The sequence below is a fragment of the Corvus kubaryi genome, unplaced genomic scaffold (assembly GCF_017639235.1).
Source record: "Corvus kubaryi isolate FWS band 111438036 unplaced genomic scaffold, C.kubaryi_AGA036_p1.0 137, whole genome shotgun sequence".
In the NCBI taxonomy this organism is placed as follows: domain Eukaryota; kingdom Metazoa; phylum Chordata; class Aves; order Passeriformes; family Corvidae; genus Corvus; species Corvus kubaryi.
This window is the reverse complement of record NW_024580671.1, coordinates 32,854,456-32,878,527: the sequence shown is the minus strand read 5'-3', so window position 1 is coordinate 32,878,527 and position 24,072 is coordinate 32,854,456. Positions and strand designations below refer to the sequence as shown.

General features: G+C 37.6%; 1 protein-coding gene across 1 annotated transcript in view; it reads left to right on the top strand.

Annotated features, from left to right (window-relative positions):
* GNAT3 (G protein subunit alpha transducin 3) overlaps window positions 1-24,072 on the top strand; it is a 41,122-nt gene that overhangs the window by 3,015 nt on the left and 14,035 nt on the right. Inside the window, exons 2-4 of the mRNA XM_042017577.1 lie at window positions 6,883-6,987; window positions 19,644-19,686; window positions 23,665-23,806. Of these exons, the coding sequence (XP_041873511.1) occupies window positions 6,883-6,987; window positions 19,644-19,686; window positions 23,665-23,806 (290 nt within the window). The remainder of the gene's footprint in view (window positions 1-6,882; window positions 6,988-19,643; window positions 19,687-23,664; window positions 23,807-24,072) is intronic.

Here is a 24,072-nt window from a genome sequence, read left to right as displayed (position 1 = left end):
CAATGCTAAACTACCACTACATTAGAAAGTTTTCATAAGATCTAATAGAAACCTTCCCTGTCTTAAATTATGACCTTTTTTTCCCTGACCTGGGCATTTGATTTCTTGAAAATGCATATGGTATTTTCAGGCTATTATGAACACTTTCACACTTCATTTCCTCGCTAATTTATTTTCCAAACTTAAAAAAATATGATTTATTTTTATTTTTTTTAATTTGGATTATTAGCATAAGTTCATTTTTTTTCTGATTCCTAATGGAACTTGTCTTTCATTTGTAACTTAAACATCATAACCCCCTTTTCATATTCTTTATCAATTAATAATGGAAAAACACATCTAAGCTGTCAAAACTACCACAAATAAAAAAATTTTTTGGTCATGCTTCAGATTGCATATATTATACTAGACAAATACTTTGTGAAATTCTGTGTATTTTTTGCAAAAATTAGATCATAGCAGAGGTCAGTTGCTCATTACACTCACCTGGTGTTTATTTACAAAGTGGTAATGTGAATGTACACAACATTTTTGTCTAGAATATGCCTCATATTTTCAATCAGAAAATGTGTAACAAGGAGAAAGAAGACTTTTGCCTCCATTATGAGCTTCTGCACTTGGCTCCACGAGGCTTCTCTAACAATATGATGAAACCGAGCACCTCCTCTTGTGTTATGAAACTCCTTTTGTATTTCAGCCATGTAATGTTATTTCTGGGAAGAACTCTGCTTGGCAATGTTTACCTGGATATTATCAGTTACAATTCCTTTCAGGTATGCCTGTTACGACAGATCTGTAACTGTAATACAGGCATATATATCTACTTTCTTTTTGCCCTTAGTATATATGGGGAAATGAGGCTTTCAACATTGTCTTCCTCCTAGAGCTTTGTCTCTTTTTTTTTCCCATATGATTTCCATGTACACCCACACAGACTCAAAGCAATTCAGAACTCGGCCTGTAGTAAAACAGAGGTTTTTCTATTGTGGATCATAATTCAGTGTAGTCAGACATACAGTAACCAATTGTTTTTTGCCGGTGAAATTAATTTATATTTATTTTTCTGCTAGAGAAAACAGTTCTTTATTTCCATTGTTCTGGCTTTTTAGTTTGGGGTTTGTTTTTTTTTTTTTTCTTTTTCATTCTGAGAGGTGTGAGTTCTGAACAAATGTTTTATTATTCAGACTGCAAGATGAAGCAGGTAGAATTTATTCCAGAGATGGACTTCATTCCTAGTTACCAATTAGATATAACATCTGACATAAAACTGTCCTTGTAAAAGTGTCATCTAGATGAATGGTTAAATTATATAATTAATCTAGTAAAGGAAAATTAAATGTGTTATCTTGCATGAAGAATAGGGAAAAAAACCCAACCACCTTACACACAAAGGATCTCTTGTCAACACAAAGATGAATGTGGCTGTCAATGCAGGGACATTCCCCATCTCCTATTGCCCTTGATCACCATTTCAATTTGGGTTCATAGATCAATCAGTGGACTGTTTTAACAAAATATGTAATTTTTTCAATAAAATTAAAAGTCTTTTAGTTCTATTACAGTGTGTTGGAAATTATCACTGACTTTGGCCATTGTACAACTTTCTGTCAATTTTCCTAAATTTTTTGGAGTACTCATGAAGTTCATACGGACCTTTTGCCCAGCAGGTCTTGGAGTTTATCAGGATGTCTCTGGTGTGGCTGCCACCAACCACTGCAGGCAGCCTCCAATAACCTCTGCAGGCAACTACCAGTAACAAGTCAGACGTGCTCATGCACTGAAGTCTGGAAAAGCTCCTAACTTCAAGATCTTTACACAGTGTTTTCCTAAAATGAGAAGGTGACCTTTGTCTCTTGGAGTCCTTCTGGACATTGCTGATATTGTCAGTTGTCCAACCGCTTTGAGGCAATCAGTTCATCCATAGCTTCTGCACCAGCTACTTTCATGGGAGCAGGACACTATTAAAATTCTCCCTGGAGAACTGCTGAATTTAGAACAGTGAAAAAAACAGTAGGGTTCTGAGGCAAAGGATTTTCTTCTGATGAGAAACATGCTCAGAAGAACTTTTGTGATAAGTGAGACAAAAAGATTTTAGTATTCTCGCTGAAGATTTTTGGCAGAAAAAGATGAGACCTCTGTACTGCATACTTCAAGTGTGAGAGAAAACTGAACTCTGGAAGTGTCTATTATTTTTCATTGCCTTTAAAAATGATTGAAGGTGACTTGTCCAGATGTAGGCTTGTACACTGTAGGCATCTGCAGACAGTTGCAACTCTTGTCAAAAAATATATTTCAAGATTGTAGCAGCAGTGACAGAATAAATTTTTATTAGCAATTCATGATTATAATAAATTATAAATAAAAAGTATACAACATGAAAGTGAACAACAAATTATTACATATACAGAAAAACTGCAAAAACTCTCAGTTTTATCAGTAAATTACACACTTGGCATGGAAATTACACACTTGGCATGGTATGTTAGTCCCTGGCCTGCTGGATAAGCATACAACAGTATGGTTTGGATAAAGGGGTGGGGTGAAAGGGAAGAGAGAAAAGAAGAGATGAATTAAAGAGGGAGAGAGTGAGAATTTCCATTCTATTATTGAACAATTTATGGCAATCTCATATATGTGCATATTTGCCATGCAAGGGGTGTGAATTCTATTTTATGTTCATCAAGAACCAAAAAGATAATTCACACCAATGGGTGTGAATTCTATTTTATGTTCATCAAGAACCAAAAGATAATTGATTTATTATTGTTTGTCAGTAAGTACACATGTGGTGGAGAATTCTGAAAATTTTTTGACAGGATACTACATATGCAATATTTTTGGTCAAAATCATGTATTTAGAAATACTTATAATACATTTTTCATTACTGAAGCGAATGAGTAAACATAAATAGAAATCAAATTTATATGCACCTTTTCTGGCTTGAGGTGATTTACAGTTTATATGACATGCACATATAAACCTCCCACAATGCACCTTGGGGCCATTTTCTCTTGTTCTGACACTTTTTACATGGGAGAAGAGACTGACCTCCACCTGGCTAGAAACACCTTTCAGGGAGTTGTAGAAAGTGATGAAGTCCCTCTTGAGCCTCCTTTTCTCCAGAACAAACACCCCCAGCTCCCTCAGCTGCTCATCAGTAGACTTGTGCCCCAGACCGTTCCCCAGCTCTGTTGCCCTTCCCTAGCAAGACAATTTTACAGTTTGTAAATTGTAAAATTTATTTTACCCAAGAGGGTGCTAGAGGGAGGATGCTGAACAGGTGGCTGATCAGAGCCTTGAGCAAAAATGCTGGTTGTGGATACAGACCACAGGCAGGCCAATAATTTCAACAGAGTACCAGGGAGATCACCATTGCCTGTTCCCTTCTGAATGCAGGACTTTCCAAGAGTTAACCTTGAGAATTCTCCGCAAACCAAAGAATATAAACTGGTGGGAAAAGTAGGAAAATAGGCTACTCTGCTTTTTGCTTGATAGTACTTAGGGTTTCAGCAGGAGTGGAAAGGAGCTGCCAGATGCCCGCAGAGCATTGAAGGACCACTTTGCTGAATATGTTTTGTGTTCCTGTGGCACACAGATGTTGTCTTCCATGCACATGGATCAGGATATTTTGTACTGTAAAATAAGTAGGATGCTGCAGCCATCTGAACAGAAGTGCCTTCTTGAATGCATGTCAGCTCCAGAACGTGTGACTCACACCTATAGGAACTGAGAACAATTATCACAGTCCAGCTCAAGTCTATTAATAGACTGTCACAGTTTTCAGACCAAACAGGTTGTAGGCAATCTGCCTTTAGTTGTGCCAATTTTTTCTGGCAAGCCAAGTGTATGAATTGTTCAGGGGATGTCATAAACACACCAAATTCTTTCTTGAAACTGTCCTAAGACATGCAAGCACAGAAAATCCAGGTCCAGGAAAATTGCCAGGCATTCTTGGGTTTCCTAATACAACTGACGTCTATAAATTCAATGTATAACTGAGGGTAAGGGGCAAATACTGAGTAAGAAGACGTGTTTCTTTTTGTCACATGCCACAAGATAATCCATGAGAACAGATCATGTTGAAAAGCAATATGCACTGCTGAACCATGTCTGTAAGGAATAGTTTAACTGCAAAGTGGAAATCTGAACAGAGTATGGGATTGAATACATACATGTGAGAATTTTGATCAAAAACACAGGACTCCAGCCCTGCAGCATCTGTGCTTCAGAAAGATTTAAAAACTGAGCAGGTACAAATGAAATATAAGACCCAGGCAGAGCACCACACTGAAGCACGAGGCACGACTGCTTAGCCAGCAGGACTGTGACAGGTATGTGAGCTGGAATCACACAGGGCAGTGCTTGGCACCCAGCCAGCAACTCAACCCAGAGGTGACTTTTCATCGTGGTGATTCTGGAGCAGCAGAGGACACACAGATAAATAGCCTGACAGAGTCGTGTGAAATATCAGTAACACTCAGTGTTACTTGCCAGCTGTGCAGCACGTTAAAATAAGGGACAGGCACTGCAGCGGCTTCTGGAGAAAATGTCGCCCTGCATCCCATGAAAGTGCTACCACGGCAGATTTAGTAATAAATACAAAAACACAGCTTCAATTGCCAGAATAAACAAAACATTTGGGACATTGGACAGTACAACATGGTGTAATTCAAGTTATCCTACAGTGTCTTAAACACCTGCAGCTTTACCTTGCAAGAATCTCTAATGAGAAAATTACTCAAACAAGTAAATATGAAAGCAGCCACTGTCCAAAGAACTGGCAGATTTTGCTCTGCACTTCAGTTAGAGGAAGACTCAGATAAAACTAATTTTGAGACATGAAAGATGCTGGAAAAATAAGAACTTGAGGAGACATTTTCCCAAAACATCTGTAGCTGCCAAGAAAACAAGATCTCAAAAGGCTAGAAAGTAAGCCCACTTAAATTTGTAATTTTGAGAATAAAACTGGAGGGATATTTAATTCTGGAAAAGATTGTCTGATTTTGAGAAGCAAAAAACATCATCCCCAAAGACACAGACTAATGCTGTGTGAAAGTACCGTGTTGTTCCCCATCTCAACATGTCATTCTATAATTACTCAATTACATTTCTTTTTACCCTTTATTGGAGACCCACTCCTGTCTGTGATTTCTTAAGGAACTTAGACACTACTAGTATTCACAAAATGTCTGGCTAGTCTTGTAGGCTCTTCCATTTCCTTTGCACCTAAGTCCTCACCTCATTTCTTAGGAGACCTGATGTTTCAGAGGTTTACATTTTTCCTATCAACTTATTGAATCTGGGTGGAGTTCTTAACATATGGGCTTAGGATGTCCCTTCTCAAATACCCAGGAAGCCTGATCTATGCTCAATCCATTCAGGAGAGTAGTAAAAACAAAACATTTTGTTTTTCTTTTGCCTGTCTAAGAACGGAACATTTTGGGGTGGAGGCCAGCCTGGCTCAGGAAGAAATGCTCAGCTTTTTAAATATCTCTAAGGGGAGTGGGAGCTGAGAATAATGAGATAATTTCCCTTTCCCTTTGAATTCTTCCCAGGACAATGCACATTTATCTAGGGGAAGTGTCAGTTTATAAGTAGAACAGAAGAATACTAAAAACATTATTAATCCTTAAAATTCCCGGTATTACCTCCATGTGCTGCATGGATTGGGATGAGGTATGTCATGTCACCATCTCACAGTATTGCAGAATACCATCAAGACAGAAAGCACTTTATGTATTTAGTTGAAGACACTTCAAAGTTAGGGAGATCTGACTACGGAGGAAGACAATGTATAGGACTAAATCAGACCCTAAAATGGTTACAAACCACAAACATAATAAGAGACAACTTTCTTCTCTGAAGAAATAACTTTTCTTTCAGGAGTTACACTGAGCAAGAGAGAAGAGTTTTCCCAGAATTATCTCAATATTATAGATTACTAGGAAATCTCTCTCCTCTGCCTTACCACATTTGGCTGTCATGCTCTATCCTTTTAAATATTTAGATTTAACGTAGGATTACAATGAAATTTATCTTTAAAAAATGTAACAATACCATCCTCTCTAAAAACCTATCAAAATAAGGATCTTGTTTAGTTATTATGTCCTGGAGTATGAATGAAAGAACAAGTATCACACAGCAGATATCAGCCAGCTTCCATAAGTATGTAGTATAAGAATCTATGCAGAATAAAACAGATCTCTTTCGAGGAAGTGCATTAGAACAGCAGCAGAACAAGCTCTTCTACAGTCATTTCTATAGGTATTGTTGCACTGTGGCAACAGCTCTTACGGAAATTTTGTGGACACACTCCACACAGAGCAGTTCAATTCAGCTGACGTCCTGGAAATCACTCCAAGCTCTGAAACTACAGACTTACATCCTTGTCAGCATTCAGAAATCAGATTTTATCCAGCCACTACATAGCTATGTCAGTACAGAGCTGCATGAATTCTGATGAGGGGACTGCAATCACATGGGTTTTTAGCTGGAAAAAGTCTGCCAAATAAAAAAGAAGGAATGCTAATCTGCTGGGAAAAGTGTCTTTAGTTTTTCCATAATTTGCATTGCATGTTTGTTTGACACTAAAAGCAAAGGTTAAAATATTTGTTATTTAAAGGGTTGTACAAGTCAAATCAGAATTGTGTTTGCTTTTACTCTTCATTAACTTCAGGCTATCAAGGCACAATGGGCCTTGATGAGTCTTAATATATGGCTCTGCTGGGAATTGGAATTGTTCAGAGTGGGATGTTGACAAAATCTTTCCCCATTGTTTTAAGCTGTTTTCTTTTTTTAACATACCATGTTGACTGTTCACCTTGTACTAGAAACGTAACCCTTTCATCAGAGATAGCAGGCGTCAGCCATTTTCCACTAAGATTCCCTTTTCCTTTTCTTCTTTTTTCTCCCCCCGCAAAAAATACCAGGTGCACCTCTCACAGGAGTCAGCAGGAGAGAGTCTCAGACAATCCAGCAGGAAATATGTGAGTTCAAAGACCTCAAACCATTTTATAATGCACTAGATCCTGACTGTTTTTTTCCATTTTCTTGTGTGAATCAGCAATAAGCCAGAAGAAAAATTAAACTTACCATAGCAGACAGATCATTTGTTAATCTTTGTAGAAAGGTCAGACCCTGAAATATTTGCTGTTCATGTGTGGGAAGTCAGGGGAAATTGCCATGCTTAGTGCAGTTCTGTCAAACACATCCCAGGCATCCTGTAAGCACAGACTGGAATAAGAGTATTGGTTCGAGAGACACTGAAGGATTTGGGCTTTTACAGCTTTGCACTGGATGTTGCCTTTTTTCCACTGGTCAGACAGATATATACATCAAGTTTGAGAGTTTTGGAATGTCCAGTTCTTAATCTGAACACAGTAGCTCAGCCACACATCTACTGTCAAAAATTGGCAGAGGTTCACTGATAACACAAAGGTTCAGCTGAAGCACTGGCAAACTTGTCAGATATAAGTGGGTCTTGCCTGGCCCAATACTCATCCAGTGAGCCCCGCCCAGTGCTCAATAATCTTTTCTCACACAATGTCACATATTCCATTGAATCAGCACAAACTGCAAATACAGAGCCAAGGATGATGAGTGTACTGAAGCCAGTACAGCTCACCTATGTCATAGCAGATCTGAGATTTTCACAAAAAGGGAAAAGAATTCATGCTTATATCAACACTTGAGGAAAAAATGACAGGATTGAAAATGCAGGAACTCATCGTTTTAAAATATTTTCTTTTGACATCTGTAAGGTTGTTTCTATCCTTCCTTTTCTTTTCCCCTCTGTAAGCAGTAAAAATGAATGACTACATAATTCCTTTTACCTTTCTTACCGAACTAAATGTCTTTGCAAATATTACAGTATCATCACTGTACTATTACAGAGCTAAGGGCCAAGTTTTCCTTTTTTCTTCTGCTATTTGGTAATGTTTTCTTGAGAGAAGATGACAAATTAGGAGGTGGGGGGATGATATGACACAAAAATCTTAGATTTCACTTAGATTTTCACATTTATATCCTGTGTAGAGTAGGGAAGCAGAAAGCTTAGCAAGAGGCAGAGCAGATAAAAAGAAAACAATCAAGATTTATGTTCTTATTAATATTTTGAGGGGGAAAAAAAGAAGCAAAATTAAGGCCTTAGTATCTCATAGACAAACTTTATAAATTAAAGCCAAGGTAAAACTAGTTGAAATTTCTTTTACAAAACAATAGAACAATTTTTGTTTGAAGGGACCTCCCGAGGTCTCTAGTCCAGCCCTCAGCTCAAAGCAGAAATAAGTTCAAAGTTAAAGTTTCTCAGGGCTTTTCATTGCTAAACTATGAAGCTTCTTCTGGGTCCACCTTACATTCTTGTGCAAAGGTCCCAGGAGGATTAACATCCATCTGGCACTTCACCTACAGCAGTCAGGCAGTGCAAGTGCCCCTGCACTGTGCAGGGCAGGTGACAGTCCAGACTGTGCAGGTCACACAGCTCAGCACAACCCTGTGTGCAGACACTGCCTGAGCTCCACAAACATTTCGACCCTGTGACTGTGGCCCAGTGCCAGAGATAAGGCTCTTAACAGGTCTCAAAAGCTAAAATATCTGTCATTGAGCAGGTATCTCTGCACATCAGTAATTACTGAAGTCTGGATGGGTTTGTAAATATTTCAGTGGGTCTTTTTTCCACTGAAATGTTGCCAGTGTTTAATTGAGAGGTGCATTTCAAGAAATTCAGTAGCCAGATGAAAAAGCTGAACAGTTTCCTTTGATTGTAAAAGGCATTGTACTGAAGATTTTTCAAGCTTCCTTTATTTAGAAGCATACTGAAGGATTTGTATTGAGCGTTCCTAAATTTAGAAAAATCTATTCTTTCTCAAGGTTCCTCCTTTTTAATCCATGTCATTCTGCTAAAATTTATGAGGGAAAAGGGAAAACATTCATTTTAGTGAAAATGTGGAAAAGATTACCAGAGTCCAGTCTGAACAGATTGAAAATGCAAAGACTTAGACAGAAAGTAGGAGATAACACTTAAAAGGTGTGAATTTCCCAAGCTATTCCTCTTTCTTTGACTGGGACACGTTCAGCACTTTCAGATGAAACCTGTTACTTGAGAACTCTACTACCAGGGCAATCTACATTATTGGCCAAAAAGATCCCAGGCCAGTACAACTTTAATATAAAAAAAAAATTTTCAACTGGAATCCAAAATGCCCCATCCATGAATTCTGAAGAGATCACTTGAAACAGCCTTTCAGGCAGTCTGAGAGCTTGTACAGCTGCAGAATGCTTTAGTGAACATTCTGTATTATCAGCACCACCTAGAGCGTATCACCAGAAACAACTCCAGCCACAAAACTAGTATTCTTGACAAAGCATTGTAATGATGGCATTTCAAAGGAGCATTTTCCAGACTTACCTTCAAACACTCCCATACCAAATAAAGGTGATTGAAACAATAGAAGAGAAGCAAGGTGAGACCATATTTTTATTATTGCACCTAGAAGAGGTCAAGAAAAGAGATCAAAAAGCATTTTGGAATCAACTGAACCCTGTAAGGCATTGTCTATTAGTTCTGGCTTAATCATAATCAGAATTTTTTTCAATCAAAACATTTTTAGTGAGGATGAGGAGGAAGAGAAGAGGAGGAGGAGGATGTCTAAAGCAAAACAGAAACCTGTTTTCTTTCTAGAGAAATAGAAACATATTGCTGAGGGGTTTTTTTCAGTAAACTGTTTAGAGTTTGAAGGTAGAACTAAATAAATCAAATGGATAATATGTTATAGACACTGCATGTTTATGAAATAATTGCTTTTATTTTAGTTTATGCATATTCTCTTTACAGTCTGCTTGATTTAGACACCTACTTATTAAAGCCAGTTCCTGTACATAGTCACAATAACAGACAATGATAGGAAAATTATATTATGGGATGCACATTGATTTTCCATTGTTTTCCATCTAGGAAAAATTATGTAAGTGAGGATACATTTACACCCATCCAGTAAACTGAATAGTTTACCCTTACCCTATTCTAGTTTGATACCGTAAAAATTAAATGCAAAATGAATAGAGTTACACTAAATATGTGGAACAACTCAGTAGTGAAGTGGGCCTTTAATTTGGAGATAATGTTCATCTCCATGAATTGTGACCATATCAGTTAATATTTAGTTCTGTTAGTTTTCAGAAATGCTTACTTTTCAACCCCCCCGTGAAATCCATAGGAACACTGTCTTGCCTACAGTTCTGATAAACAGACACCTGGCACTGATACCACACTTCCAAAGCTGCTATTTTCATTTTTTAAACAAATCAGTTTTACTACGGCTGTGTAAAGATCTTATGATGGCCTATTTTAAACAATAAACAAAGTAGGAATATAAGCTTAACAAAACAGAGAACTTTCTTGCATTGTAAATACATATGCAAAAATTCAGCCATTAACAAGCACTGATTGTTTATTTCTGGCATCTCAGTACAAGGAGACTGAAAATTGGGTAGCTTCATGTGCTGCTGACTGAGAAGAATATATTGACTCACAACAGCTTTGTGTCTTTACTGCAGCTTGTGGTCTGAAAATTAAGCCTGAGAAGACACTCGGTGCTGAATGGGATGAGCACAGCAAAAGACCTGTCTCTTTTCAGAAGACAGCTCTCTCCATCTCTAATGGCTCAGAATTTATGATATTTATTCTGCTCGCTCTCATCTTCCCCAACTAGTACCAGTTGCCTTCCTGTCTGAGGTCCACACACTTCTGCTGTGGGGAAGTTTCTTTTCACTAGGATGGGATGAGTTTGCCTCTGGCCTTCTTCCTCATTTATCTTCTGACCTAAAAATACTTCTAACATAAATCAAAATAACCTTCATGCTTATTTTACCATTAAACATTATTTTCATGCTGAACCTTATATATTTATATACTGTGAAGTTAGAGCATTTTTAACTAATATTAGTGAATAATTGTAGTATCATAATATAATTTCATGTTTCTGCTTTTTATATAACGAAAATACTTTATAAAGTGAATAAGTTTAAGTCTAGAAAAAATCTTACACACTGGTGAGATTTATTTTATTTAAATCCTTAATCTGAAGAGAAGGGACAAAAAAATGGGTTTTGTATCTTTTAGTTCTGACAGTAATTTTACACTTTTTCACTGCCACACTATTACAGCAGATATATTTTCTCAATATACTGCTGATAGTACATACCAAGTAATATTTCCATCATATTACATAAAACATTTCTATAATCCTACTGCACTGTGCATAAACTAAAATTAAATTATTACATCAGTGGGGAGAATCTGACCTGTGTCCTTTCTTACATAAGAAAAAGTGTGGTGCTTTCAGCCAAAACTGATAACTGCTAATAAATTAATTTAAAAAAAATGGAAAAGACTCTGACATTAGTCAAGGAATGTCTGTGCAAAATTATTCCAAAGATGTTACAAATTGTAGTAAGAGGTCCTTTACCATTCCAAGGAAATAAATGTACTTGCCATAATATGAAAATGCAGCAAATATTCTGCGTGCCAGTTAATAGATCAAAAATAATCAATCAAAATAATAAATTAAAAATGTCTTGACTATGTAAATTCAAATTCTGTCCTTCAAAAATAAAGGATACATATATTTAGAGCTATGGGCACCAAGAAAGATGAAAACCAAAACTGTACATTTTTTCTTCTTTTTTTGCTTCAGGGCATCACACTGCCTCACAAGCTGAAAATTTTACTCTGTATTATTCCCAATTCTGTTGTCTCAAGACATTTTGCACATTTTTTTGGAGTGTGTGAAACAAAGCCTCCCTGAACAAAAAGAGAGATCTATCCATACCTTGGCTTGATCTTGAATGGATAACTTTAATTCTATGACATCATAACACTACCTTTTTGTGTGCCTATGTAAATCCTTGTCTATAGCATCTCCAGGTCATGTGACAGGTGAAAAAGGACCATTTGATTTGAAGGCTGACTGGAGAAGTCAAATGGGATTTTAAAATTTTCTTTAAGCACAGATGGTTGTCCTTCTGAATTAAAGCAACTGGTCTGATAAGAAGTAAATCAGCTGCATAAAGAGAATTTTTAACATCTCAAGATGGGCAGTGGAGCCAGTTCAGAGAGCAAAGAGTCAGCCAGGAGATCCAGAGAACTGGAGAAGAAACTCCAGGAAGATGCAGAGAGGGAAGCCAGGACAGTCAAACTGCTACTCTTGGGTAAATAGAATTAAAATTTCTCATAATGCTTTTCCATTGAGGGGTTGTTTAGCTCTGGAATTACATTTCAGTGCAGTGAATTTCTCACCTTTCACTATTTTATTTGAAGAAAATGTAATATGTGTTTAAAATGTTTTCTGGTTGTGGCAACTTATGAAGTCACAAGGAATAGGCTGGAAATGGCCATGTCACTGGATGTGTTAAATTTCAAATGTTATAAATCCTTGACTTTGAAAATGTTTGAGAAATGAGAACCTGCTGTTAGAATAAATGTTATGATACAAACTTACACAGAACAGAGCAGACTTTCTTCATGGATCTATATGCATTCATTTGCTGGAAGATTAAGTAGGGTAAGTGGTTGCATAAAAAATCCACAGGTGTCACAAGGTATTGATATTGTTTATCTTGCAAAGTGTTTCACTCCATTTTTTAAAGAAGCAGAAAGTGATTTAGAATGGCTTTTTTTCATGTATAATGGAGAGTGGACTGAGAAGTACTGAGCTTAATACAGATAAATATTCTCATAAACTACTACTTCTAATCCACACTATGATCAATTTATTAGCAGCCAGGAGCTGTAGTGGCAAAAGAAAAGATATTATTTTTCTTGATACAGCTTTATTCTTGTCTATTTTTTCCCATGGCTCTGTGCAGCTTACAAGAAATATCCAAGAGCACATTGACATCACCACTGTCTTAATATTTTTCTTTTAACAACCTCTTACAAAAGTTAAAACTGGTTTCTCCCAATGAATAGAAGAACAGTCTTTGATCATTCAAATGTTTCTCTTTTTGCCTTCCTTGTAACTGCAGTTCTTGCAATTGCTTTTAAACTGACATTTATTCAGACATAACTAGATCTCTTAGATAAAGTAAATCAGCTCTGTTGTTTTGTATCTTATGAAAAAGGTCTATTTATACCTGTTAAAAATCAAACAATTACTATTCAAAAATAGAGAAGAACATGCAGGTTTCTCAAATAATAATATGAAAACAGAAGTTTGATACTCTTTATTTGCCATCAGTATTTGGATTGTGGCTCACAAAACTTTTCAGTCTGGTTAAGAATTCAAAGATTTTCTGTGCGACATTAGTATAAAATATTGCCCCTAATGAGGAAAGCTTAAATTGGTCAAAAAGCCCCAGAACAATATTTTAATTTAAAATGTCATAAATTTAAAATAATTTCTATTTTTTGTTATGAAAAGGTATTGTGACATTGAGTTAGAACCAGGATCCATCTAATTCAGCATCCTGAACCTTATCCATGAGGAAGAAGTAAGAAATCCTTTAAGAGGAATGCATAGGATAAAGAAGAATTTTCCAGATAAAGAGAAATTTATAAGTTAAGCAGTTTTATCTTCAAGCTTTTATGCCCTTGGAGTATTACTGAAGAATGTTTTACACCAGGATATCAAGTAAATTACCCCCCATACACACTGAACATATGTAGGTATTTAGAATTAAGGACTTTAGTTTTAAATGTTTCCTAATGTATACAATCAGTCTTCTTCTGACACTATTAATATCAGCCTTGAGACACTTTTAGTAAAATACTTTGAAATTCAATGCAAGCTACATGAAAAAGACTTCTATTATGTTCATTTCAAACCTGAATATATTTCAGTTTCATTAGCTTCCCAAGCACTCTTCATGCAGCAAGATGATCATTTGGATCTGAAATACTTCTTTATAGATTTTAAAATATATTCCTTTACTTACATCACACATGAAAAAAATTCAAATTTTTGAGTGGGTAATGTTTTGGAAGGCTTTTTTTCTCCTGAACAGCAGATTGGAAAGTCTGGGTAAAAAGCATATTGAAGAGACAAAAAAAATTTAATATACTAAATAACTTGAATTTTCTTGTTCTTAAAAGAAATGAGAGGTGAATAAACTGTGAATCTGGAGCCTATTGCACGACCAGAGTGACAGTGTCTCTTGAGCACCTGTAACCAGAGATTCAGAAGCAATGTGCATAAGGGGCTCCATACCACCCCTTCCACAGGGGCTGAGTGAAATGGATAGATAAGAAAGGATTAGATCTACTTTATTCAGATTTGTTAACTTTCCATACCTCCAAGACAATATCAGAAATGATATAAATTTTAGACTTCATAAATCGAGGGCAGCTCTATTCAAGCCAGCCTAGCCCTAGCTTTCTGTTCAGTCAGACTTCATATTGCCTTTATACTGCATACTGGATGTCATAATTTCTTTTTGCAGTAGGCAGATTGGTAGAAAATAGAAAAAAAATGAGATGTATATCATAACTTTTTCAGTGTAATCACTTTTTTCCTTACACTTAAAATGTAAAAAACAATGTATTCTGACTATTTTCTGAGAGAATTATTTAAAATCTAGCGTGATCTCTCTACAGCCTCCAGTAGATCCCTTTCCAAAAAATAGAAATTACATTAAGAAAAAAAAGGCACCATGTTTGTTTATATGAAGCTCAATGACCCGGGCAAACACACTATCTGGGTTGAGATGATTTACAGTTTATATGATATGCACCTATAAACTGGGGGAAGAGAGAAATCATGTCACTTTCTGATGTTCGTCACCAGTTGTCCAGGAGCCAAGAGGGTTAACTCCTCTATGTTATGTCCAACATGTCCACAAATCTGGTCTCTATATATTTGTACTTCAGAAAGATCAGGTTGTTTTATGAGTCTGGAACAAACTCCAAGAACTCCACAGTGAAAGCTTTATTTCCTTTGTATCAGGACCATATCTGGCCTGCCACATCACATGTAGTTTATATGCTTTGCAGGATGCCAGCTTTCAATTTATAGGTGTGCAAAGTACAGTGCACATTCCAAATATGGCCAAAACAGCTGATGCTCACAGTGATGTTTCACAGAAATAAGAACTTATATTCAGTTTAAATAATCATTAAAATTTTAACTTACCTATTTTCAAAGTATTACTCCATGTCTTGTCCACAGTTTTCAGTGTCGGGACAAAAGCCACCCTTAATAGAACTGGTTATCCTCATCTCACTTTACTCCCTGTGGGGGCACAACTCACACAATTTAATTTAAACATCTGCTTCAGGGGAACAGAAGTTGAAGATGTTTGGTTTAGGCTTAGTAGCAAATATTTTTTTCCACTGACTATAAGAGGTCTCTGGTAAGTAGTCTGAATGTAGAAATTTATAATATAGATATTTAAAACCAGTTAAATTAATCAGTTACTGTAGTAGTGAAGTTTAATTTCCTGTTATTAAAATCTAGCCTGGAAACATAGGCTTTGAGCACAAAGACAGACCAATAATCCCATTGATGGGAATATACCGATATTCTTTTACGGAGGGTGGGACATTTAAGGACTTTATTGTCTCAAGAGGGTTTGATCTTAGGTTTTTTCTTCAAGTTTCTTTCTCTCATAGAGTCTAGTAAGAGGATCAGGAAGATATGATTTCCTTTCTAGTTCACAATATCCAGAGTTCTGAATGGCACAGACAAGGCTCAGAAAGGGGTGTGGAACATTTTCTTATTTTAATTTTAATATTTTCTTTTCCTGCTTTTTGCTGATTTTTGTCATTGTCAGTGGGTTTTCTAACAGGTTTCAAAGAAAGTATTCAGTAGGGATTTTTATTTCCTTACATTTAGTTCTGGAAAGTTTCCTAAACGAAACCTTTCCTTCCACATAGATAATAACTGTGAAGAGATAATAAGTCTTTATCTGAGTCACAAAAGCACCTTATTATATAAGAATATATATTCTTCAATGTCTCAGCTGGTGCTATCTTGAAAGCTTGTACTGTCTGCAACTGTTCAACCAAATTCTGCTTAGAAAAACAATAATGTCAAGTTACAGCTGAGGGCCTGGGTTCTGTTTCCCCTTGCATTTGAGAGATTCTCACAGGGCTTCAAGGCACTTCCATTTTTTTTTCTATTTCTGCTCTCTATATGCCTTAGTGTCCTGTGGGAAAGAGGTCGAGCAGTCCCAGAGCAGCAGGGAGATTTGTGTCCAGCTGCTGGGGGCCAGCTCCTTTGCAGCCTTACAAGTTCAGGCCCAGGGTGCCCAGAATCATGGTAGGCTTGGGAGATGGTGGGATGCAGTTCTGGAATACCCAAATCAAGAAGAGATGCAGGTTACAGCCAGCCAGAGCTCAGCACCTCACTGAAGGTGAATGTGACATGCCCTGTGGCATGGTGGATGTGATCTCGGGGAAGAAGTGTCAATCTTACTGGTGGGGGGGGACATCTTTCAGCTCCCAGGAACAGTGTCAGAGTTTCAGGCATTGACTGAAACTTTTGTGCCAGTATTTTCTGTGCAGTTATCCATGTCAAGGAAATAGAGACAGAAATGAGAAGTAAATTTCAGCTAGACCATAAATATGTGAAATATAAAATATGGCTATGACATATTATCACTGGTACCTATCAGGTTGAGCTATAAATCTTCACAGCTGACAGAGTTCTTTCTGTGCTTCAGGACAAGATTGTTTGTCCTAAGTTCTTTGATTAAAAAATCTGAGCTTGAAGAAGATGCCTTCAGCTCCCTGCATAGTCACACAAGGTCTTTTGTGATACACTTTTTGCCACTATTTCTGCAAGTAGAAATCTACTGCTGAAGGTGGAAATGCAGCCCTGTCCCTGATTTCCTGCAGCAGGGACTGGCCAAAGGAGGAGGCTGCATGGTAAGGGAAGTAACAAAGAAAGCAGGTGCAAAGCAAATAGTTCCTAATCTACTTCCTGGGGTGAAAGTGCTGCTACAACTAAGATGATACTCCATGGTGAAGCCAAAGTCTGAAAGTCACCTGTTGTTTACATAAAAGCATTATTGGATCATAAATTAAAGATGAGCAGAGGTAGAAAAATGCATCTAAAATATATCAATTGTGTCTCACTCTATTTTAACACTGTCTTTCAGATCTGGAAGAGAAGTTAATTTCTATATTATGTTTCCTGGCATCTTTCCATGAGGTGAATGCAGGAGTTCTCAATACAGCCTCCTCTCTTTCCCACAAAAAGTATAGCAAACACTACCTTGCTGGCAGGGATTTACCAAATTCTTCAGATGGTCACTGAAAGTATAATAAATGAACTACAACAAATTTGCATTTTTTCCAAACTGTGGCAGATGGCAGCATCAGCCCATTTTGCATGGGCTTGTTTTTCTCTCTCACTTTCTACCATTCACATCATGGGTTTCAGGAAACGCTTTGAGTATGGTTTGCTGTCTTTTGTGATTTGAGTAAATTAATCCCTGTCATTTGAATATTGTTACCTTTACAAAATGTGTTTGGAAATTCTGTAATCAGTTTTTTCCATTCACTGAGAAGTCCTAGGTTAAAAAACCTAGGCCTCAGATTTTGTTTTTGTCAGAATTATTTGACACCATACTGTGAGGGAAAAAGTAATCTACAAAGAGAAAAGCAGTGATGAATCTTTTTGTACTCAGCAGAGTTTTTGATGCTGTCTCTTGCAAGATCCTTCTGGATAAAATGTCCAGCTCACACCTGGATAACAGGGCTACATGATGGGTGAGCAATGGGCTCACAGGTCAGGCACAAAGGTTATAGAGAATGGGGGAACATCAGGCTGGTGACCTGCCACTTGTGGGGTTCCACAGGGCTCCATCCTCAGCCCAGTTCTCTTCAGCATCTTCTTAATTGACTTGGATGCAGGACTTGAAGGAATACTAAGGAAGTTTGCCAACAAAACTAAATTGGGAGGAGCTGTCAATTCTCTCCAGGGCAGAGAGGCCCCAGCAAATTAGAGAGATGGACAATCACCCACCATATGAAATTCAACAAGGCAAAGTGCTGGATTCTGCATCTGGGACAGGGCAACCCTGGATGTATCGACAGATTGGAAATGAGAGGCTGGAGAGCACCTGTGGAAAGGGACCTGGGGGTCCTGGTCAATGGCAAGTTGAACACAAGTCAGCAGTGCCCTGGCAGCCAGGAGGGCCAATTCTGTCCTGGGGAGCATCAGGCACAGCATCGCCAGCTGGACAAGGGAGCACAAATTCTTGTAATGAATAGTTCATTCAGTTTCCTAAAAATATGACAAATATTTGTCACCTTGAGTACTGTGTGCAGTTCTGGGCAGCACAATAAAAAAATGTCATCAAGTTATTAGAGAGAATCCAGAGGAGGGCCAGGCCGAGGGTGAAGGGTCAGGAGAGGAATGGTTATGAGGAGCAGTTGAGATCTGTTCAGCTGGAGGAGACTGAGGGGAGACCTCATTGCAGTCTTCAATGCCCTCCTGAGGGGAAACAGAGGGTCAGGAACTGATCTCTTCACTCTTGTGACCAGTGGCAGGACTCAAAGAAAGAGCATGAAGTTGTGTCAGGGGAGGTTTAGGTTGGATATCAGGAAAAGGCTCTTCCCCCAGAGGGTGGTTGGGCAGTGGAACAGCTCCCCAGGGAAATGGCCACAGCACCAGCCTGACAGAGTTCAGGAAGTGTTTGCACAATGCTCTCACGCACATGGCGTGATTCTTGGGGTGTCTTGTGCAGGACCAACATATTCTCAGATTCTATTAATCCTGTCCCATGCATTCACAAAATTAAATCCTCTCTTTAGGTGCTTTCAAAAAAAAAAGCTCTTTTTTGGCAGCTTTTGCCAACCCCCATGATTCTCGCTGACCGAAGATGATAGTCAACTGTGTTGAATTGCAATGGAGACACTTTGCATTGTGATTACTCACTTTCCATGAGATAAGAGGGCAAATTAGTTGTACGTAATCTGGCCAAACCTATGCCCTAGTTCTTCAGCTGGCTGTATAAGCAAATGTCTGCCCCTCCTCAGCAGCTGTGGGGTTATCCTGCAGAATCATCCCCAGCTGCTGCATTACTCTGCAGGTTTCCCACTTCCAGCCACACTACTTCATGGCAGAAGACCACATGGCAGAGGAATGACAAAAAAAACAGTGTCAAGACTTTTGCTCATGTCCTGCCTTTGCATCATGAGCTAGACCACATGCAAGTCTTTACACTCTGGTTTTCTAGTCGCTCATGGAAGCTGGCTAAAGGGAATGGAGGTGGTTCATTTGGCTTACAAAAGGTCATAATACACATTAAATGAGCAGCTACAAATCAGGTGATAAATGGGACACTGTCAGAGGCTGTACTTTGTACATGTTTTCCTGCCTATCTGCCAGAGATTAAATCAAAATATTATCCATATTTTATTTAATTGCTAATTGAAAATTCTGTAATTTTCTCTTAATTGACTGAATATTCAGTTATTTTCAAGTGTCCCTTTCCTTTTCAGTATTAATATTTTTACCAAGATTTTGTTCTTTTTAAATCCAAATGGACATTAGGGAGGGTTTATACTTAGTACAGTGAGAAACTAAGACATCTGTACTCCTCTTCCTAGATAGAAAATTCTGTGTTCCAGAGAGTTATTTTTAATACTTGTTTCTTATTCATCTATCAATCATATCTTCTCAACATTCCCCTTCTGCAGGTGCTGGAGAGTCAGGAAAGAGCACTATTGTAAAGCAAATGAAGTAAGTATCTGAATATGCATAGCAGTTGTTGAATTTGGTATTTGTAGTGTATGCTGTCTAGCTAATGTCTTATTACAATGTTTATGCTTATTTGAATAACATGCAAAGAAACATCATTCAAATCAAGTTCCCATTCAGCCACACAATAAAGAAAAACACAGAGTGAGTGAGACACACAGGTGGATTGGTAGTCAAATCTGACTGACCAAATCATGCACTGGGCCCGCACATGGAGACCGGGCAATCTGCTTCCCTGGCTTTGGTGGGAGTTCCTGTAGTGGGAATAGGACTGTGTGAGACAGCCAGTGATGGCAGATCCACCTGGCAGACCCTGTCTCCAGCAGACACCTATGAATGATGTTTGCTGAAGATCATCAGACCAGCCATGCCAGAGCACTTGTGCTGGATACCCTGGCAGTATCTAATGATCTATGGCTTGGGAACCATCCTGAAGCAGAGAGAGCACCACTTCATCTCTGTATTAGCCCTCAGTTAATTCATGTCTACCCCTGAATCTTTTGTTGAACCAATGTAAATTAACAACATCCACAGCATTCTACAGCAAGTAGCTCCACAGTTTAATTACGCTTGATGTCAATCATGTCTCTTTGTTCAATTTTATTTTGGTGTCTATTAATTTTGTTTGCTTTCACTGTGTTCCAAGAGAAAATATCAAAATATTCATACTGTATGAGAGAACAGAAAATTTTCTTCCTGGGTATTTTTTGGGGGTGGGGTTATTTTGGTGGCATTTTTTTGTTGTTTCATTGGGGATTTTTTCCCCCAAATTGGCCTCTATAGATCATTCTTAGTCTCCAGAGCTCCTGCCAAGATTAAAAAGGTCTCCTACAGGCCAGGTGAGAACATATTTAGCCACCAGCCTGCACAGTGAGCTGCTCCTACCCACGATTCCATGGGTAGGAACCGATGTAAGAACTGATTTAGCAAGAAAATTATCAACACAAAAAGTTTTCATACAATAATCACTCTGGGAAAAAAGACCCAGGCTGTGCAAGCTCAAATGCAGAAACCCCTGTTTGAATTTGGACTGACTATCTGGTTACAGAGATATTGTGTGTGCATCATAAATCTACAGCAAGAATACTTGTAGTTTGTTCAAAGGGCACAAGGTGCCTCACAGATTGAAGTCAGGAGCTTCACTTACCCTGACTTCAGAGGAAGGTCAAATCTCTCTACCTGTGTGTGTGTGCTGATTTACAATTTACCTTGACAATATTTTCGTGTATAGTAAAACAGGTCACTACTAAATTCATTTGTGTTCTTCTTTTAAGGGTAGCCAAAATGCTAATTATGTATCTGGTTTAAATTAATAATCCACCTAAATTCAAGGGACCAATCTTACACCCATAGCAAAAGTCCTCCTTTGCTGCACAGCCTGATAAAATACTGCTGTTGTGTCTAGTCTTGTTTTCATAGAGAGGTCCAGGTCTGATTCCTAAACCTGTCCAAATAGAGAAAAAAATTACACAGGGATTGCAACTGTTTAGATTTGCCCCTACTTTTTAAGCACCAATTTCTTCCTGTATAAAAATAAAACAACCTGTTTATGAAATCAGTAATACTATTCTGAACTTAAGTTTCCCTTATTTGTTATCTTCACCAATGCATTTTAAAGAGTTGAGTAAAAAAAGTCATAAGAACAAATTTCTACTATTTAAGCAGCTCATATGTAATAAAGCAGATTCAGAACCATCCATCAAATACTTTGCTAACCTTTTTTTTCCAGTTAAATAGTAGATAAATTTATTTCTGGTTTGAGTTCCATTCAGGAGACCTCCCTATTCAGCAAACCACTGAGGTGTATTGTGCTCAAAGGTGCCCCAAGCAGGAGCATTTTAAAGATGTTCCTCTGAACTGAGCACTTTAAAAAGGCTGATAAGATTTAACTGCATGGAGGAGGGGGGAACGCTGCAAAGTTGAGAGTTATATTTAAAAACCTGTGGATTTATGAGCTGTCAAATTGATCACAAAACCAAATTATTTTACAGGAAAATGGTTCCAAAAAATTGTATTTGTTCATATAAAATGTCATCTTTCTGTCACAACCAAGAACTTCTTTTTAACAGATTTTTTTCTGTTAAAACCCCCAATATTAGTTGTTAATTTTTTTTTCAGTGAAGCATAACATTTTCTAAAGAACACTGATGATGGCTTACAAAACAAATAATTTTACTGAAAACACAGTTTCCACTAAAATCATAATAATTTTACTCTTAATAACATAACTTTCTAATTAATAAATCTCTTTTTTTCCAGTCTTAATCAAAGTTATATCCATCCACTAAGCTTTACAAAATATCTTCTGATACTCAAAATACAGACATGCTGCAAGGCCCTAAAAAGATGAGGATGGTTATGAGAGTTACTAAAAAGGAAAAAAAAAACCAATTCCTGGAACTCTGTGCTTCTAACTGCATGCTTTCCAAAGTGTGATCTATCTTTTTTAAAACCAAGCTGAGTATCTTTGTGCTGTGCTCTTAGTTCGTAGTATGAAGCTTGTACAAATATTTCAGTGAATGAAAAGTAGGAAGCAAAATATTTGGTAATTCATCATGCTTGTTGAGACTGAATCAAAGCCACCTATCTGATGAGAAGCCCTTCTTTTGTGAATAAAACCCCAGAAGACTGCATCCATAAAATGGAGAGGTCTCTGCTCCATGAGCTCCTCTTTTTTCTTTCTCCCAAGTTCAATAGAATTCCTTTGAATCTTGCAGAATTCATTTGAATTCATGATGAAAACAGCATTCAAAAAAACAAAGCTTCAAAAGAGAGTTCATAGATTTGCTTGGTCTAGAACTGATTGGGAAAACATTTTAGAGAGCCTTTTTTTCTACAGATACAATTCCTACAGGCACAGGAAGGCAACTTTTGAGTTTCCTGGCATCCACAAGTCAGAGAGATGTTAAGACACATGAGTTATCATCTAGGTTTTGTGCATGTGTGTGTATGTGAGTGAATTATTTTCTGACAGGGCTGAGTTGGCTGCTTGGGTAGCTCTGACCAGAGCGTATCTCAGGCAAGATGGGGTAAAACACCAAACCCCAAAGCCCAGAAATTCTGTATTTAATAACCTGGCCTTCATCTCTGACCAGCTGAGGTGAGGAAGAACAGAGCCTTGGTTCCAGCAGCAGCCAAAGCAGTTTGGTGTCTGTTCATTGAGAGCACACCAGGCCAAAGTGGGTGAAGATTTCATCCTTTTTCACAGCTCATGGAAAAAGATATAATCTGAATACTGGTTTGGAGAACTTTAACCACATGCCATCCTCCAGTCAAAGAGGATTATGAAATTCTAATCCTTCTGTCAGAATTAGATTACTGAAATTGATTACTAAGGCTCTTTACCCTCTGGAGTAAAATGTAGGTCTCCAAAGCCTGGAGATAATAAGAGTAAGACCTTGCTATAACTAGAAACTGTAGTTGATGTACAAAAAAAAAAAAATTAAAGATTTTTTTCTTGTTTTGTTGATAAGTGCCTCCCAGTGTTGAAACATTTTTGCAGTAATTTTTCTATCTAGGTAAGATTCTGGATAAAAACAAGAATGACTGAACAAGCAATGTGACAGCCCATTACTAAAACAGTAGTTTCCAATAATAAAAGATTTGGGATCTAAGTATGGAAATGCATCTTGCCCTATATCTATAGGGATGGGCCTGGATCCTGTTCCAGACTCCTACCTTATCTTAAGTTAACCCAAAAGGGGGGAAAAACAGCATCTGTTCACTCAGACTGGGTACAGAGACTCAACCTCACATAGACAGAAACTGCTGCTTCCCTGTTCTAGCAGTATAGGCAGATCAACCATTGATAAATGCTTTTACAGGGGCCAAACATATTCAGTTCTTTCTCACACTGACCACGAAAGCACCTGTTCCAACATTGCATTGCTTTCTTTTTTTTTTTCTTCTTTTTTGCAGATGTATTCCATAAACCTTATTTTTTTCTCTTTTTTTCACCAGGATCATCCATAAAGATGGTTTCACCTACCAGGAACGCCTGGAGTTCAGACCTATCGTTTACAGTAATGCAGTGCAGTCTATCCTTGCTATTGTGAAAGCAATGACTAAGTTAGGAATCAGTTATGAAAACCCTGCTAGAATTGTGAGTATGACACCCTTTCTCTCGAAATAGGCATTGGAACACATTTTTTTGTAATATAATTGTGGAGACTAGTACAACAAAGAGGATCCAGTAGTTTCTATATGACAGTGGAAACTGAGCACCATTTGAGTCACATGTGACAAGATGTCCTTACTTATTTTAATTTTCTCATTAACTGATGCCTGAGGTCTAACCTTTGCATAAATTCCCATTTTGATTTTTACAAAAGAAATATTCAACTTGCCAAAGACATTAAAAAAAAAAGA